Raw genomic sequence first — 17,046 nt, forward strand, 5'->3', positions numbered from 1 at the left:
TCCCCAGGCCCTCGCAGCTGGGCGGGCGAGAAATCGCGAATTAACCGAAGTAAAGATACGGTGGCGAAACCGGCGGGAAGCAGGAGGATGGCAAAGGATCCTACTGCCAGAAACACGCATGGGTTACGCCAGATGAACTGGAAGCAGATAATCTGCTACTCATCTGTGAAAGGTGGCACCTACGGAACACCCTGTTCCCGGTGTGCGGTAACTGTCAGCCGTGGCTCGGGGTAACGAACGCCACTCGCCGACAGCCCCTTATTTTCTTAAGTCTTCCATCTGACAAAACTTACCTGGCAGGGAGGGGCTAAGAAGGTCCCAGTATCTTCCTCACTGTTATGTCTGTCCCATTAAGAAGGTGTGAGTTTTGGACAAGGCCAGCGCCAACCAACCACCTTTTCCGAGTAGAAGAGCAGGTGGGTTTACTCCGCACAGTGAAGTCTGAAGAACAAATGCGCTAAAGACTTGAATACAAAAGACTTACCTTTTCCATTAATTCCTAAGGAAATCTTGCTCTGCCTGCCTGTATCCCCTGCCAAATAACTTTCGAGTAACATTTGGCTGAGGAAAACCTGCCAACTAATCAATGATGTTACAGTTTTTACAAGTTTGTACGAAATCAGAAGCAAACAAGAGCGTGCACACAATATTACCAATATACAACTCAGGCTACTTCTATATAAGCTTCCTTGCTTAAGAGTTACCAGTTCACCTCTTACAAAAGAGGTAAAACCCAGGATCCAAAATCAGGAAAACTCCTTAACTTTGGCACACTCCTGAAACTTTAAAATTGTACCTCCCCTGTAGGAAGTGAACATTTTTTTCCCTAGAACCTAGCATTATTGAATTGAAGTCATTATGGGAAATAATCTTTCAACAGCTGAGAACACTTAAAATTACACCTGACACATTCCTACTTCATTTCTTTCTACCACATGATCATTATCACCTGTTAGGTAGATATGAGAATTTCTGACAAAACAAGTAAGTTTCAGGGCAAATCCCAAACTGAAAAACTTAGCCTATTTACTTATGCTGTGTGAGACATTTCATTTCAATTAAAACCCCAAAAAAGCCAAAAATTATGAAAATGCCCAACAGGCTTGTGCTCTGTCTTCTAATTTTCTTACCTCCCTCTGAAAAGCAACTCTTAACCTTTTTAGCTAAGACTTGGCTTTCCACTGGTTGCCTGAGGTGAAGTTATAAACTTAGAAATCTGAATGCTAAATCCCCCAAGCTACAGCCTAAAACCCCTTGGCACAATTACAGTTTATACATCTGTTAAGCAATTCTTGTATTTAATTCATTTTATCAGTGACAAAAACATGCAGAGATAAAATCTTATCCATAGCTCTACTTCTTAGCCCATCAACTTTGTTCAGGATCAATGCCTTTTTTTTATGATTAACTGCAAAGCCAGAAATGACAATGCATGAAGAAACCTTGTTCAAAGATGTTCTGTGATCATTGCTGGATCTCACATGAGACCCGGCAACAGCAAGCTTAAAACATGGGAATTTGACTATAAGCACTGGAGTTTTTTCTTTAGTGAACCTGGCAAATAAAAACCTGTGCTTTGTTTTGCTCAGTCAAAACAGGAACAGCTGACACCAGAATTACATGTGAACCCCACTGATGTTTGTCAGTCCCGGATTCTGATGGCCAATCTCCAGCCATGGCTTATTAGTCATCAGAAGATAATACTATGAATGACCTTAGATGCAAAAACCTATCTGCTTTACAGGTCTTCTGATTCTTGTAAGGTGTAGCTGATGACTCACTGATTATTCTTTTATTATTTTTACTTCTAGTGACTTTAAATTAAAGTAACACCGCTGCAGTCAAAGCCACACACTGAGCACAGAACCAAGGTAAAAGATGAAGCAAGGCCTCTCTTTTACAAAACTGATAGCACTTCAAAAGTCACTTACTGTCTAAATTCTGTTTGTATATCAAATTCCCAGGATCTGAACCAAGATGGATCAGCAAAAGCACTCATGCCACCACTTGATTTGTCCATACACTGTGTTTCTTATGACTATCTCATTTCATCAGCCTCCAAAACAGACAAACCGCACACAACATTACCTTGGTTCTTTTCCCACTCCCTTACCTTTTCTACATTTCCATATTTTAACTCTGCTGGCAACTCAGACCACTACAGAGTTCAGAAGCCCAGCAAGCCATAGAGACGTCCTGGCAGCACACACTGCTTTCAGCAAACACCTGGAAGGGGTCTCAAACTCCTTCTGGATGTCCCACATTTGGATGGTACAAGGCAGGCCAGCAAAAGCCAGCCCATGCGGGCACTGTAACTTCATTAGATGACTTCAAAACACACCCTGCCACCCACCAGGATGAAGCACCGCCAGCGCATTTCCTTGGCATCCAGCGTTGAATCACTGCTTCCGCCCCGCGTCAAGGGACACGGTCCTGTTGTCCTCTGCCACCGTGACAGATTCTCAGCACACCCACTGCTGGGAGAAGTGTTATTAACTGCAAATGTTATTACTGTCCTGAGCTGTTGTGAAGCCTCTCTCTGCACTGTCAAATAACTGCCACATTTTACCTCTGAGGCAGTGACAGTGGCTCAGTACACATCCCCCAAATGTTAACTCATTCTGACAACTGGGACTATGGGCAGATACTACTTCCTTCCTTTTTTCTTTTAACCATTCTGTTTTTTTGGACACATTTCTTTTCCCAGTGTTTTCAGGTTCATTGTCACTAATAATACAGTCCATAGAAAGCCCCGGGATTGACATAAGTTATTTGAGAAACCTCAAGAACTTTTAACCTAATCTTGAACCCTGAATCCCCCAGTATTATAACTGGGTTAACGGTGCTGTTAATGGAACTTTCTCATTACACACAGGAATCATAAGGGGGAAAAAGGCAAATAACGTTGGGTAGCTGGGTCTGACACAGGAGAAAACCTCATTTTTTCACATGTTTAATGGTTTCAGTTTGAAAGGGATCATTTTAGGGGCTTTTATGTGAAGAGACAATGGCTGCAATTGAGTGGGAGTATAAATCGCCTTTTTTCATCTTGTTTCATGCTGTACGTTTGTCAACAGAGTACATAGTACTTACTCAGTAGATACACAGGTATTTTGATTAGAGCTGTCTGAAATAAAAGCTTTCCAGGATATGAGGTATTTTGATTTCTTTACCTATGGCAATTATCATTTGATATCATTTAATCATTGCCTCTACTTGCACTGGACCAGAATCAGCCCTACTGTCCTTTTCCTCTCCTAGTTGGTTACATGGGGAAAGGGAGAAAACGTTTTTCATGCACTCATGAATGTAAGCAAAAGCGAAACAAGCCCCACTCTTCCTCTGCCTGGCTTCCCATAGCCTGGCGAGAAAGCGGGACACAGAACAAACAAAAACTGCTCAACAATCCCTCTCTTGCAAACAAGAGGCCACCAAAGCAAAGGCAGCTGCCCAAGGCACTCCCAGCTTGTAACAAAATTGTTCTTGGAATTGTAGGGAATAATGCAATTACAGAGAACTGAATCAAAACACCTTTGCTCAAAAACCATGCACCATAGTTCAGAGAGTGTGTACTTTCCATTGAAAACCAAGAATCTTTTTTTACTTAACTTGGCTGCTCCCCAAAATCACATGGGCTTTCCAGATCACATGCCAGGATACACTATCATCTTAAGCAGCTCAGCCAAATTTCTTTGCCTCCATATCCAAGAGCAGAAGTAGTACTTTGCCCCTTCCACCGTTCTCCCTCCTTGTGTGATTACAGTTTTTTCTTAAATCCGCTCTGTCTCTCATACCATAGTGCTCTCAACCGAGGAAGACAGCACCTTCTTATCATGTGACAAGCAACCGCTTTCTCCTAATTTAGTTATAAACTTAAATCCAAATTGCTATGCAATGTCTCTTTACATTATCAAAAATTTCAAAGCCCTCTCTTCCCTGAACTGCTATCTTTGACTTCAGTCTGGTATTAGTTTGATTTCTCAGAGGAAGGAGAGACCGCTTTTACGCTGTAATGCATCATTAAAATAGATGGCACCCCATCCAAACACTATTATTAATAATCTCCATGCAACACAACTGTTTATACAAAATAGATGCAGCATGTAACTAATTTTTCCAGATTCTATAGGTCTGTGATCATGCTAATCTGTTTCACATGAAGGACTCATCCCTTTATTTTTAGATGAGATGAGTTAAGCAAATGTCTATGTTTAGAACACAGAAAAACCAACCAAAGCAGACAGATACTGGACGTATATGCATGAAACTGTAAAGCCTCAAAAAGATTTGGAAAAATTCTGTTAACTGAAGTGCTACTGAAATATCCTGTATCTCCTGTAACACTTTTCTGTCTCTATATATAGATATATATCCCATTAATGAAATTCAATACTAAAGGGAGCTGGCAACCAAAAGTAGTACAACAGTTTTTGACATTAAAATACAGCTCTCTCTTATACCTCCCTGTAATTTAGAAATGAGATTTAAACTGCATATAAGTTTTTCGTAATAATGGGAGTTTTTCAGCTCTAGATATTTTTGCCACTGTTAAAACTGAACTCCAGAACTCCAGAAGATAAAATGCTCCCATGTGTTACTGTCATCTTCAAAAGTACAAATGAAAACATATTAAAAAACCCCAAACCCCAGAAACTTACATCCCATTTAGCTCACCTGTTTTAGTCCATGTTTACCATACAAATTTAATTACATCTACTAACAGGAATTGTTTGTCCAGTTTTCCATTTACTAAATATCCACTCCCCAAAAGAAAAAAAAAAGCAATAAATAACGTCCTGCTTTATTTATCTGTTCTAGAAAAAAGTTGGGGAAAATAAAAGAAAAACCCACACTTTAAGCATCTATGATATAATTAGTTTTGGTCCACCAAACTTAAACCCCATTTCTGACATGCATCTTTCTTTTTTTGAGAGTGAAGAAAACGGGCAAGTTCCATCAGCTCAGAGGGACAGAATATACGGCAATGATGCAAGACAAGGCTTTAAGTAGCAGTAACAAAGGAACCAGTGTTTTCCTTTGAAAGCAAAACCAATTTTTTTTCAGTATTCTGCGACTTTCTGAAGTGCTGGCATCTGTAGCAAAGGAATTCAAACAATTTAATAGTTTTGATATGCCAAAATATTACAAATGATGGCAGTAAGTCTTTTATGTCTCAGTGACGTAGCACTCACAGTGGTGCCGTTGACTTACACTTTCCAGGTACAGCTCAATTTCATTTAGCAATCTTAAACCCGGACATCTTTGTACTGAACTGACAAGTCTACGCAATTTAATCTCTCATAGAAAAAGGCCCACTTACTATTGGTGAAAGTACAGTTGATAAATAAGCTATTTAAAATCAAATTCTGAAAAGTTTTACCAAGGCTTTTTTTTTCTTTGTTTAAGGCACATAATCTTAATTCATAAAATGGAATGTGCAAGGCAAAAGCAGTGCTGTGCCAGGACACTGTATTGGTAATGACACTCCGGGTATTTTAAAAGCAATTTGTACCTCAGTAAAAGTGCAGTATCTCTGGTTCCTTCATACCTCTGCTCTCCAAATCTCAGTATGCTTTCCATGATCAATTTGACTTAATGATCTCCTAAATAACCAGAATAAATTAATTCTAAATCACACTGGATTTTTGTCTGGAATCATGCTTCGTGCTGGTATCAGCAGCTGACAAAAGGGGACAATCCCCCGAGACATGCCACAATGAGGAGCAGTTAATGACAGCTTTTACTATCTTTGTTACGTTAGGCCAGTCCTTCAGCCAGGGCTCTCACTTCTCTTTCAGTCCCTGCACAAGAGGGAATAAGGCAGCAGCAGCATAAAACAATTCCAATAAACATTTCATATAAGTAGAGGAGTATTCCCCAATGGGGGCACTGAGGAACACATCTACAAAACTTTCTTGAAAAGGCACATTCATGCAAGCTCTGGCACAAGGGGCAGACCAACAGCATAGCTGTAGCACCAGCACTTAAAGGCAGTGTAAGGAGGTTGTTAAAACTTATTTTCCACCCTTTTGAGCAAGGCAGATTCCATCTTCTGGGAGCAGTTAATCAGAACTGCCATTCCCATTGCTCTGGTCTGGGCAGCATGATCCCGAAAGACAAGACAGACACTGCAGAGCTGCTCAGAGTTAACAACAGTAACTGCTGGAGCTCAACCAGCAGCTCCCAAGGACACTGTTCGGAGGGTGCAAGGAAGATGTAAGGTGTGTTTAAAGCTGTGGTAAGATGAAAAAGACTTAGACAACTTCTGGGATAACAGAAAGAGGAAGATTTGTTTGAAGACAGGTTTTCCCTGTGGAGGGGTTTGAAGACAATGTACATTTCAAGAGAAGAGGTTCTTGCAGAAACCTCTGGGAAACAATAGGCAAACTGCAAGCACTACTTGCTAGACTGTGTTTTCTAAATAAGTTTTTCTTCTGGTAGACACTGACTCACTGAAATACATACCTTGTTATTCAGTCTCCTTTTACTAACATTTTTACCAGATACTTCATGAAGAAAAAAAATCAGTACAATTGCACTGTGACTTAATCACCCAGATGACATATCATTTCCTGAAAGTCAGTTTCTCAGAGGATTTAAAAAAAAAAAAAGAAAAAGGAAAGAGAAAAAGAAAGAGGCTCCTGTGGTCAGTTTGGAGCCAGAAATCCTAAATTCAGCTTTGGCAGCAACTCCCATCAGGGCTTTCCAGAGGGCTGCGTGGGATTACATTTTCAAAAGGACTTAAAAGGTTTAGGAGCACGTCTCATTGTTAAAAGTGATTTAGACGAATGAGCATTGCTAGATGTACTGCTTCATGCTCTGTCTTGTCCAGCGCAGTGAGAGGTAGGGTTCTCCCACAGCTCCTGACAGATTTAGATGCAAAGATCTGTAATACTGGAACTCCATTTCTACAGCTTTCAGATGGAGGTGACTGGTCCAGACCAGGAAAAGCAGACAGGATTCAGCAGGTCAGCATAAACCATCGATGGAGTGAGATTGTACTAACAGGCCAGGCTGTGAACCTAAGCAGCAACCATTCTGCTGCTCATGGCACAATTATGAAGCAGAGATTAAAGGAAACAGTACCTTCTGTGGCTGCAAACAGATTCACCAGAGGCCATCTGTCAAAGGTCACAAGCTCCTAAGTGCCTGAGACACTTGTAAAAGCAGATGTGGGCGCCCTTGACACTGGCACGCAGCCTCCCTGTGCCACATTCCCTTCTCTTGCTCTAATCTGTGATTTCTTTCTTGTTTTAGTGCAGAGGGCTTTTTAGGGGAGGGGCAGGTAAGGCACACAGAGTACTTATCAAAGGAATTAAAGTGTTTTATTCCATTTGCACTTTTGCAACAGAAAAAATTATTTAAAAAAATTCGGATGTACCATGGTATACTTGACCTAAATTCTTCAGTGTTGTTCCTACATTTTGTGAGAGACCGGAAATAACTCCTAAATGTGCACAATTTTTAACATGAAACATGAAATTGATGAGCCTATTCATAAGCTGCAGTGTATACTTTCTGAAAACTAAGTTGACAGATTTTCTGATGCTTTGTTTTTGATTGACAATAAGTCACCACATCACAGAAACAGGGGCTTGAAAGAGGAAGAGACATTTCATGTCATGTAAGAGTCTGAACTTTTGCATGGAAGGGTGGGGTACGTAGGAATGCAATTGTGGCCTAATAGTTACATTAGGTAGATGTTTCTGCTACAATGTTTAGCATTAAAGGAGTTTTTAATTTAAGCTTTCTATTAAATCATAATTTAAAAAATGTAAATCAGTGTTTTGATGCCCTCTAGCTTTGCAGGTTAGTCTCAGTATCTACATAAACCCAATAAATTGGGTTTAAACAAACTCCAAACTCCTAAAAAATGCTCTGTATTCAATCATAAATCGAGTATCAAACTATGATGAATATGCTGTGATAAACTGGTTGCTTTTTCAGGATAGCTGAAAAAGGTATATAAAATGTAAGCCAAGCCATTCAGCCCATGCATCTGGCCCACAAACAGATTTTAGCGCCAAGTTCTACCTGCTCAAGCTTTTTGTTGGATCAAGACCTCACTTTGTACCCATCCAAAGTACCATATAGGTCAAGAGAAATATTGTCTGAATTAAGGGCTAAGTAAGTAATGAATACGGACCCTTACTTCTGGCCAGATGTTAGTACCATATAATTTCTTCGCCATTGCAATTCTAACCCACTATGCCGTCTGTTGTTTGAAGCTCATCTCACTACAAGTTTCCTAGCAAACAAATTTAGGAGCATACATACATTACTAAGGATGCAGCCTCAGGTAAATTTGGTTTTGGATGATGGAATAGCACTGCCCCTCAATTTGCTTATGTTCACCAAACCTGTTACTGAAACAGATCCAGAGCTGAGGGGAAAGAATGAAAGGTCTGTGCTGCGAGTTCTTCATTCACAGCACATCTTTGCCTTTGTTCAGAAGGCCAGTGAACCTTATTACTTCCGAAAGTGTGTCTTCTTTTTTCTGAGCTTTAAGTGTATGGCAGTTATGACAAAACCTGTCAGGGTTGCTGCTGTGCCAGAAAACACGTAGGCAATTCCCAGGAATGGGTTATTTCCACCACTCCATACCACGGTTGAAAGAATCACTTGCTTCCTCCCCTTGAATTTGGTAACAGGGAAATCTGATAGAAGGATGTTAAGATTTCACTAACAAAGTTTACATTATTTCCAGGAGGAGAAAAAGTAGTCATAAATGCTCAAAAACCATCCCAAGGCACAAAGAGTCTGGAGATTTGCATCTGCTACAAAAATTCCTTTAACTGATCTGTGATGTCTCTGCTATTCTGGGTCCAAAAATGCAGTAGCAGCTGGTGGTAAGAAATCCAGTTATTTTAGATACAGTCTCTGTGTGAACATGGAAACTTTTCTTTTTTTACATTATAAATTTCAGATTCATAATTTATGTAACTGCTACTGCACTAATTTGATATGAACACTCAGTTGAAAATGAGCCTTTTGGGCAGCTTATCACGATGATACTCCACATATCCTCACTGAGGCGAAATGCTCACCTCTACCTAATATGTTGTCTACCCAGAATTTTATATGATTTTAGCTTTCACCTCTCCACGTGGAAGCTTTCAGAATAGAACTGTGCCACAACATTTAAAATCATAGCTCTATCAGCTGAGAGAGAAGAGAAATTTACAGTCATGTTGACATAACTCCTGCTGACAAAACAAGTGCTTTAGTCAGCACAGTTCAATGCTGTTCAGCGCGAGAGTGCATTTTCACCAGCATAAAAGCTCCTGATAGCACGTGGCCCAAATCCGCCTGAGTGCTCTGCTGACACAGGCATCCTGCACAGCTCTCAACGGCAGGGATACCTCTGGCACTCTGCGCACCCCGGTAAGGGTGTCTAGACATCTGATTAGGCCACTGTTAAACATGTCAGCTAAAACAACATCTTCAACCATCTCTTCAGGTTCCCACTCTTTAGTCTTACCCTTTGTATAAATCTCCTATGTGCTGACTCCAGCCAAAAGTAGCCCCATCCCCTCAGAAGTGAAATCCAAAGTCAACGCGCTGCCATTTGAGTAACGTATCTTAACTCCATCTGCGCAGACTAAAGAAAATTCACTTGCAGTATCTCATCACCCTCAAACTTAGGTCTTTTCACGGTGATTTAGTTTGGGGTATTTTGCTTAGTTTCTCTGCCACTTTACTCATCAAATTCTACCCACTTCCATCTCATTTTAACTATCTAATAGTCTTGGATAACCTGAAAGGATACTATAAGAAATATGAAAAGTGTAATTCCCTGCTGGGAGGCCGTCCGCAAACTGCCTTATCCGTCTGACACGACGGTAAAGATTTCTGAATGTAGCAAAGGCTGACACTCGCATCCAGATAATTAAGTCGTCATTTACATAACCGTTGTTCCTTTCATCTTCCTCGTCTAACAAATATACTGCTTTCTGCCAGTAAGGAGGTCTTGCTGTCCCTGATGAAAAAGAAAGAAACCAAGAAAGAAATAATGTCGGTAAAAGCAGCAGTTGAGACTAACTTCTGGGCCTACTCACAACCAATCCAGAATATGAGATATGAAAGACTCTGTCCAGTATTGAAAAATTACATATGCTAGGTAACACTTTTCACCCAAGCATCTCCACTCATCTCAAACATGAACAAACAGAGTTTAACGGTAGCCAGGGGTTGCTGCACATTAGAAACTTCAAGCACAGGAAAAACAAAGTGACTTGCACAAATGAAAATGCTGTTTCTTCTGGATTCTTGCTTCTTCAGCAAGCAACATGCTCTCTTATAGTGAGGCGCTTGCCTTCATTTTTATACATTAATTTATTCCTTTACAACCGGAAAGGCAACTTTTTGCAGTCTAACGGCACAGCCTATGATATTTAGTATCTGTCATATGAAAACTACTTAGATAATTAACTGTTGCATATTGCATCCAGCACAGCACTGCCCTGATCCAGAATAGGGAGCTTAGTCCCACTTCAATACAGATCAACCATAACAAGGAAACAGTCCTAGGAAACAGAACTAGTGACGAAGGCAGCCTCGCTTGTCTCATAACTGCCTAAGAATCTGCAAAGCCATGAAGAAGACGTGACATGCAATTCTCCTTCATAGATGTTTTCAACAGGAAAAAATAAAGTGACTGCATCCTTGCTTTCTCTGGACAGATTAAGCATTACAAGAAACTAAACTATACAGAAGGGTGTTGACATGGGCTAACTTCAGTCTTCCAAAACCACTTTCTCCCAATTTCTATGGTCAGGGATTGGAAGGGGGCGGGGGGGGGGGGGGAGGGGGCAAATCTGTCTTCTGCTCTCAGTCACCCTCTAAAGCTGCTTCTCCAACCTGCTTTGGGAGGTACTTCTCCCAAAGGCAAAATTAGTCTCAGAATGGGAGACCCTTACACACTAGGCAAGAGGTAGAGAAGCCATTCAAAAATAAGGAGTATCAATGGAACCATTCTTACCTGCGAACGCAGAAGAGAGATTGTGTGATTTTGGATTGTGAAATTTCAAATTTTTATCTGTCCACCAGCTGTTTCCAGTCTTTAGCAGTGGTACTTGAATAACAGATGAGTTAAGATTGTAAAAAAGATCAATAGTATCTGCAGGGAATACAAGAAGCAATACATACAAGTAAAAGAGTCATTCTAATCGTCAGCATGAGTAACAAAAACTGTCACATTGAAGCATCTTTCAAGTGAATAGAAAACAAAAAAAATCCTGGGAAAGGTTTCATCATTACTGTACATTCCACAAGAAGAATTAAAGTTCCTGAGCCTTAGAACTTCTGAAGTTTTAAAGACTGAACATACTCCTACCAATAATCCGATTGAATTCCTGTGTATAAATATGTGCAAGTATCTCATGTCCATCAACTCCGGTGTAACTAACTTCTTTGCAAATCACTTTTGGAGCTCTCTAGCTACATAAGTTACTCTCCTAGTTAGCGTTCCCTACTATTTCTTTGACAGTTGTCCTAAACTGATTGCTTTGCTATACATAACATGTGTTTTCAGAGCATAGAGGAGAGGTGAAAGCATAATTAAGGGAACCCATGATCCTTCGGAGAAAATTTTGCTTTAGTTTTATGCTTATTAGACCTTGTCTACCAACTTGGACATGAACACTTTCTTCAATCAAAAAAACATTTCGTTAAAATTGTGCTTAACCATGCCATCCTGTTTTGGTGGGTAAGAAGCAACTTGTTTTCATCCATTATATTTTCCTACTTAGAGTAGTTTAATATAAAGTAAAAACATTATAGGTCTCATTAACATCTATGTAAACACCTAGGCATCCAGTGAGATGACAGGCAGGGATAGTTACATGATACAGATGGGAGGGGCTGCTTTTTAGGAAACATGAGAAACACAACTCAACTGCATGAGCATCAATGAAAACATACTTTTTTCTTAACCTGCTAGAAAACCTGTGTTCAGCCAGCTCCTTGAGGCTCAGACACACTCTTCAGAGTAAATGATCATTCTGTGCCCCACTACCTCCCCAGCTGTTTGTCACTAGTTTATTAACAGGAGTTGCAATTCTCTGAGCTCTGCCTGCTTCACTGCTTGCCTGACTGCCTACTTACCTGCTAGCTTGGGTTAAAAACCTTTCCCATGGCAGGAACTTGGCCATCTTCCTCATTTCACAAAACAAGATTAGAGAGCAATTAGACACCCAGCTAAACTGTCAAAAGTGAATGGGAAGCGCCTTCTTTCACAGCAGAGGGACAGAAATAAGCTACTAGAGGGAGGATTCGGACATCACCCTGCTCCTCCACATCACCAGCAGCTGGAACCTTTCATCACACTGAGCACTAAGGGCAGATGCAAAGGCAGACACTGGGAGGTTTACTCTCCGCATTTTAAAATCTTACTATCTCTAGTTCTCTGCAAGAGCATTCTATCCCGCAGCCAGGGCTCCAGAACAGTGTGGGCTGCATGCAGGTAGCTTTGCAGGCCTAGGTCTGAGCCCAGTCCAGTAAATCAGACTTCCAGGGGAGCAGGTGGGTCCACAGGCAGATGAAAATCAAATGGATCTAGAAGTTACTGAATGCAGCTGCCCTTCACAAGTCCTCTGGTGTGGGTGGCTCAGCTGCTTCATTGCCAAAACCTGCTGTGTGGAACAGGCTAAAAAAAGGGGTGGGAGGACAGACAAAAAGGATGGGTAAGGGGAGAAAAGTGTGTATGTTTTTTGTCTCCTTTCCCCTCAAAGAAAATCCATTCTGAACTGTGCCGGTGCTCATGGCTAGGAGCCCTCTAGGTGTCAGCCTAAATGTACTCACAGGCAGATTATGCCCACCAGGTTACTACAAACATATCAAACCTGGGATCAAATTGAGTAAGACTTCCAGCAGCCAAAGAAGAAAATGCAACCACACAGATCCAAAGGTCCAAACCAATGTGAAGAATGTGTCACCTCCTTCTAAGCACGCTACTGTGGGAAGGCAGAATCTGGGCTCTCCCATCACTGTACAAGAATGTATTTTTTAGCTAGGAAGTACATTACATCTGTTTTATCATTGTTCCTTATTTCACCAGGGACTCAATTCCTCAGTGCTATTGTATATTACATTGAAGAGGGCCTTAGTAAATGAAGAATCTTCCTCATTTTCAAAATGAGGGACAAGTTACTGAACAGTAGGAAGCAGAGCCCCATATTCACCACAGTAGCACCGCCAAACAAAATCTTTTGCGGGAGAAAGAGAGAGATCTTGCAATATCAGGACTCAGCTGGATTGGGGTAATGGAATGGTTTCAAATGGTAATTAGTAAGGCAGATGTGGAAGGTACCCACTTACCATTGAACATGCTGTTGGCAATAGCACCGCACGGAGCCATGGGTGTCCCATTTCGGTACGTGGTGAAAGGCGCGCAGTAGCTCTTCTGAATCTGCATTCAAGGTCACAGAACAATCAGGCACAGAACCTGAGCGTTTTGTTTTGGTTTGCTGGTGCTAATGTTCTCCTCCCATTCCTTCTTCTGAAAAGCCACTGAATAATTAAATCTCCAGTACCTTTTAGTCATATTAGAGATACATCCAGATGAATGGGTTTGTAGTTGAGGAACACCTTCCATATCACAGTAAGGGAACTTAAGGTCTTCACCAAATTCTGCTGCGGACTTGCAAACTCCAGACTACAAAAACTCATTTGGGGATCTGCTATTGTAACATAGCTACAATATAAAATGTTCCAGTGAAGCCTGGGCTTACGATAGAATATCTTATTTTTCTTTCTTTTTAATTTTGACCTGCTTCAGTGGTGGAGAACAGCAGATGCAGTTAGCCACATTACTGCAGTTCTGTGGGGGGAAATCTTGATGTACAAAGACACAGCACGAAAAACAAAAGCCCATCTCAAATTTATCATATCTCTCCTATCCCAGTTCATGAGAAACTATAAATCTTCAGCTTTAAACACAGAAATATTTTCAAATAACTTGAATTAGCTATGTATCTGATTGGCACAAAAGCCAAAAGGGGTTGCACCCGGATGCAAACAAACAAGCTGACTGGACACCTGGAGAAGTAGATGTATGGGCAACATGTCTTGAGAGTTACCAGAAGCATTTTATAGCAAAAACAGATTAATATGGCACAATCATCATATGTACTGAGAGGACAGTGTGTGCACTCTGTGTATATTAAGAAACGCTACTTTTAAGCCAAAGAAAACATGTTTTAGATTTGTAAGTAAAAAACACTGAATGCAATGATTGCATTCTGCAATTTCCTTATGTAGGACTGCTGCATGTAATGCTGTCTAGTCGCCTCTTTATACCTCTAAGTTGCATACTTAGAATGCTACATCATCACCTATTTTACCATAAACCTTTTCCTGCTCCTTGTCTGCTTCCAAAGCCAGATGGCAAAATGGAAGTCTTAGAATAACTTAATTCCCTAACCCTATAATAAAAGCACAGCTTAAAACATTTCTGGCCAAGCAGACTGAAAACACTAGCAGGAAAAGCTTTCTGTAGATTTATTTGAAAAAGACAATGTATTTTTAATCAGCATCCCTACAAGGTGCAGGTTTGAGAATTGCTGACACTGAACTGACATCTTTTATTTATCCCCTCAGTCTTCCTCTCTTATTAACTTATTAGACATAATGGCCCTAACAATCATAAAAGCAGAGATCAAACACTGCAAATCTGTATGCCTTCTTATTCCTTAGAGCCATCTTAACACACTTAAGAGTTACGCCTAGTTAGTTCTCCATATGGTCAAAGGTACACCTGACAGAAATACTGACAATCTCGTCATATAAAGAAGAAAACTTACATTTACATTTCGACCCAATAATTGTGCGTCACTTCTCGATATCACATATCGACGGTGGTTTTGATAGAAGTTTTGCAGGCCATAGTACATAAAAACATCACCCTAGAATTCAAGGATAAATCCCTTCAATAAGGTGAGTTCATGCAGACAAAGAGAAATACTATTACTTGCTAAAAAAGAGAGGGGAAGAGAGTACTCAATTCATATTTAAGTGTTGGTAACTACACTCTAAAGTAATTACTTCAGTGGACACTGGCTAGAAGCTAGTCTTTACCCCAACTGAAAGTTTTAGTATTTTGGCACATACTTTGTATCACCAAATGAAACCTAAAATAAAAATGCCTCATTATTATTTTGCTCAAGATGGCACAGCTGGCCATGAGCCTGCAATGACTATGAATAACTTCGTAGAGACAGAAATTCATTTTCCATAAAAGAAGGTGCATAAAAAACTTCAAGAAGTACCCATTAGCTCTTAATTCCTTCAGATTTTTTGAAAAGGAAGGCTGCCTCTCAGCAGTTATTTGAACCCTTTGGAAAGTTTAGTCCTGTAATTAAACGGAGAATGCTTGGCAGGCAAATACAAGCAGGAAAGATGATTATTAAACTATAAAAAACCATTATTCAGTTAAATAAACGTCTCATCTCAAACATGACTGTAATCTGAAGAATTACAGAGTATTTTAACAGTCTCTTCAATGCTGAAGAACCCTAATGTGACTTTATAATTTAAATTGCACTGTAGTTTTAAGGGATCATTTATGCAGTACTAAGCATAAGATCTCTTTGGCAGAACATGAAGCATTTTAACAGTCTCAGCAACACGACCCAGTAGTTTAGGACAGGAAATGAAGGATACTTTACCCAAATGAAACTGCAGAATGACATTGCTAGACTTGAATTATTTGAAGGACCTTGGGGATTAAAAGCATAACCCTCGTAAAAAAGACTACAGTGGTTTACTTATGACAAGTGGTCAGAGCTTCAGATTTCCTTCTGAGAGCTTAACAGTGCAGTAACAACTAACCCCAGGCCAAGGGCAAGGGTTTGCTACTGACTCTAAGAGAGAGATACAGAGAGAAGTCACCTCCACAATCAAACACAACTTCCTCCATCCCCATCTTCTCCTTGGACATCTCCCAACCAAGGACAGAGGTAGCCTGATCTTGATTATCTTTAACATGTACCAAAATGAATAGCAAAGGCAAAGTGTAAAATTTTGAGTATTTCATGTTTTTAAAACGTACAAAGAAAATTTAGTCAGCAACTCTACAGAGCAGAATTAGTGAATTTTATCATATGGGGATACAAGTAACAGGAGGTACTAAGCAACTTGAGTTGGTTTCTCACATCCACTTACCAATATATCTTCCTTTAGCGTGAAATTAACAGAACAGTGGCATTCCTTATTCCAGTTAGAGGAATTTTCACGGAGTTTTGAACAATCTGAGCATTTATCTGAATAATCAATCTGTCAGAGAAGTGAACAAGCAGAGATATTGTAATAAAGGACAGGCACATAGGAAGAGATTAGCGTTTTAGCTCCCAGACTTTGCAGAGCAGTTCTCTCCTAAGTGACTCTGGACTGCCAAAAACATTGTCAAAAACTGACAGAGGCAGAGAATCAGGAATTGGCCTCAATGAACATTCACAAATTTTATCCCTAGTTTAAAGCCGTTTTAGAGCCTTTTGATGACTGCTGCAGAACCTCCACATCTGCTCCTCGGCAAAGGAGTGCTGAGTGAAGAACAATTGTGCAGCTTCATCTGGCTGATCAAGTAATGCTTGACAAATCCCCACGTGCATTATGGCCCACCCCTCTTGAACAGCCTGGATGTAGTGCTGAGCGTTGGCTCCAACCAAGAGTCTATTAACACCACCACAGGTCTAACCAACTTTGCCTCCAGGAGGCATTTAAACATCAGGGCTCCCTGTATTTTAAGATTTTGCCTCAGCAAACATGTATGTTCTTCTACTACTAAATATTATCAAAGGGATTAGTTTATTTCCCTTCAAAAACTCAGGAAATAATGACAACATTTCAGATATTACCAGCCATTGGCAGTAATTACCACCCATATTTCAGATGCTACCACCCAGTTAACCACCCAATACTTGGATTTTATTGGTGACCAACTATCTCTGAGGATTTTCACAGGAATACTGGCTGCTGGACAGATGTCCAAGGTGCAAAGCCATTACTATCACCTTTATCCAGAAGCAAAAATTCGAGGCTTTTTCCCTA

General features: G+C 40.4%; 1 protein-coding gene across 1 annotated transcript in view; it reads right to left on the reverse strand.

Annotated features, from left to right (window-relative positions):
- Positions 1-8,350: 8,350 nt before the first annotated feature.
- LOC104166483 (cell cycle control protein 50C-like) overlaps positions 8,351-17,046 on the reverse strand; it is an 8,997-nt gene continuing 301 nt past the window's right edge. The window contains exons 2-7 of the mRNA XM_009706426.1: positions 16,162-16,272; positions 14,802-14,903; positions 13,318-13,408; positions 10,982-11,119; positions 9,770-9,979; positions 8,351-8,657 (exon numbers count right to left, since the gene is read on the reverse strand). Of these exons, the coding sequence (XP_009704728.1) occupies positions 8,470-8,657; positions 9,770-9,979; positions 10,982-11,119; positions 13,318-13,408; positions 14,802-14,903; positions 16,162-16,272 (840 nt within the window). The 3' untranslated portion in view covers positions 8,351-8,469. The remainder of the gene's footprint in view (positions 8,658-9,769; positions 9,980-10,981; positions 11,120-13,317; positions 13,409-14,801; positions 14,904-16,161; positions 16,273-17,046) is intronic.

The sequence above is a fragment of the Cariama cristata genome, unplaced genomic scaffold (assembly GCF_000690535.1).
Source record: "Cariama cristata isolate BGI_N322 unplaced genomic scaffold, ASM69053v1 scaffold1158, whole genome shotgun sequence".
NCBI classification, from domain to species: Eukaryota; Metazoa; Chordata; class Aves; order Cariamiformes; family Cariamidae; genus Cariama; species Cariama cristata.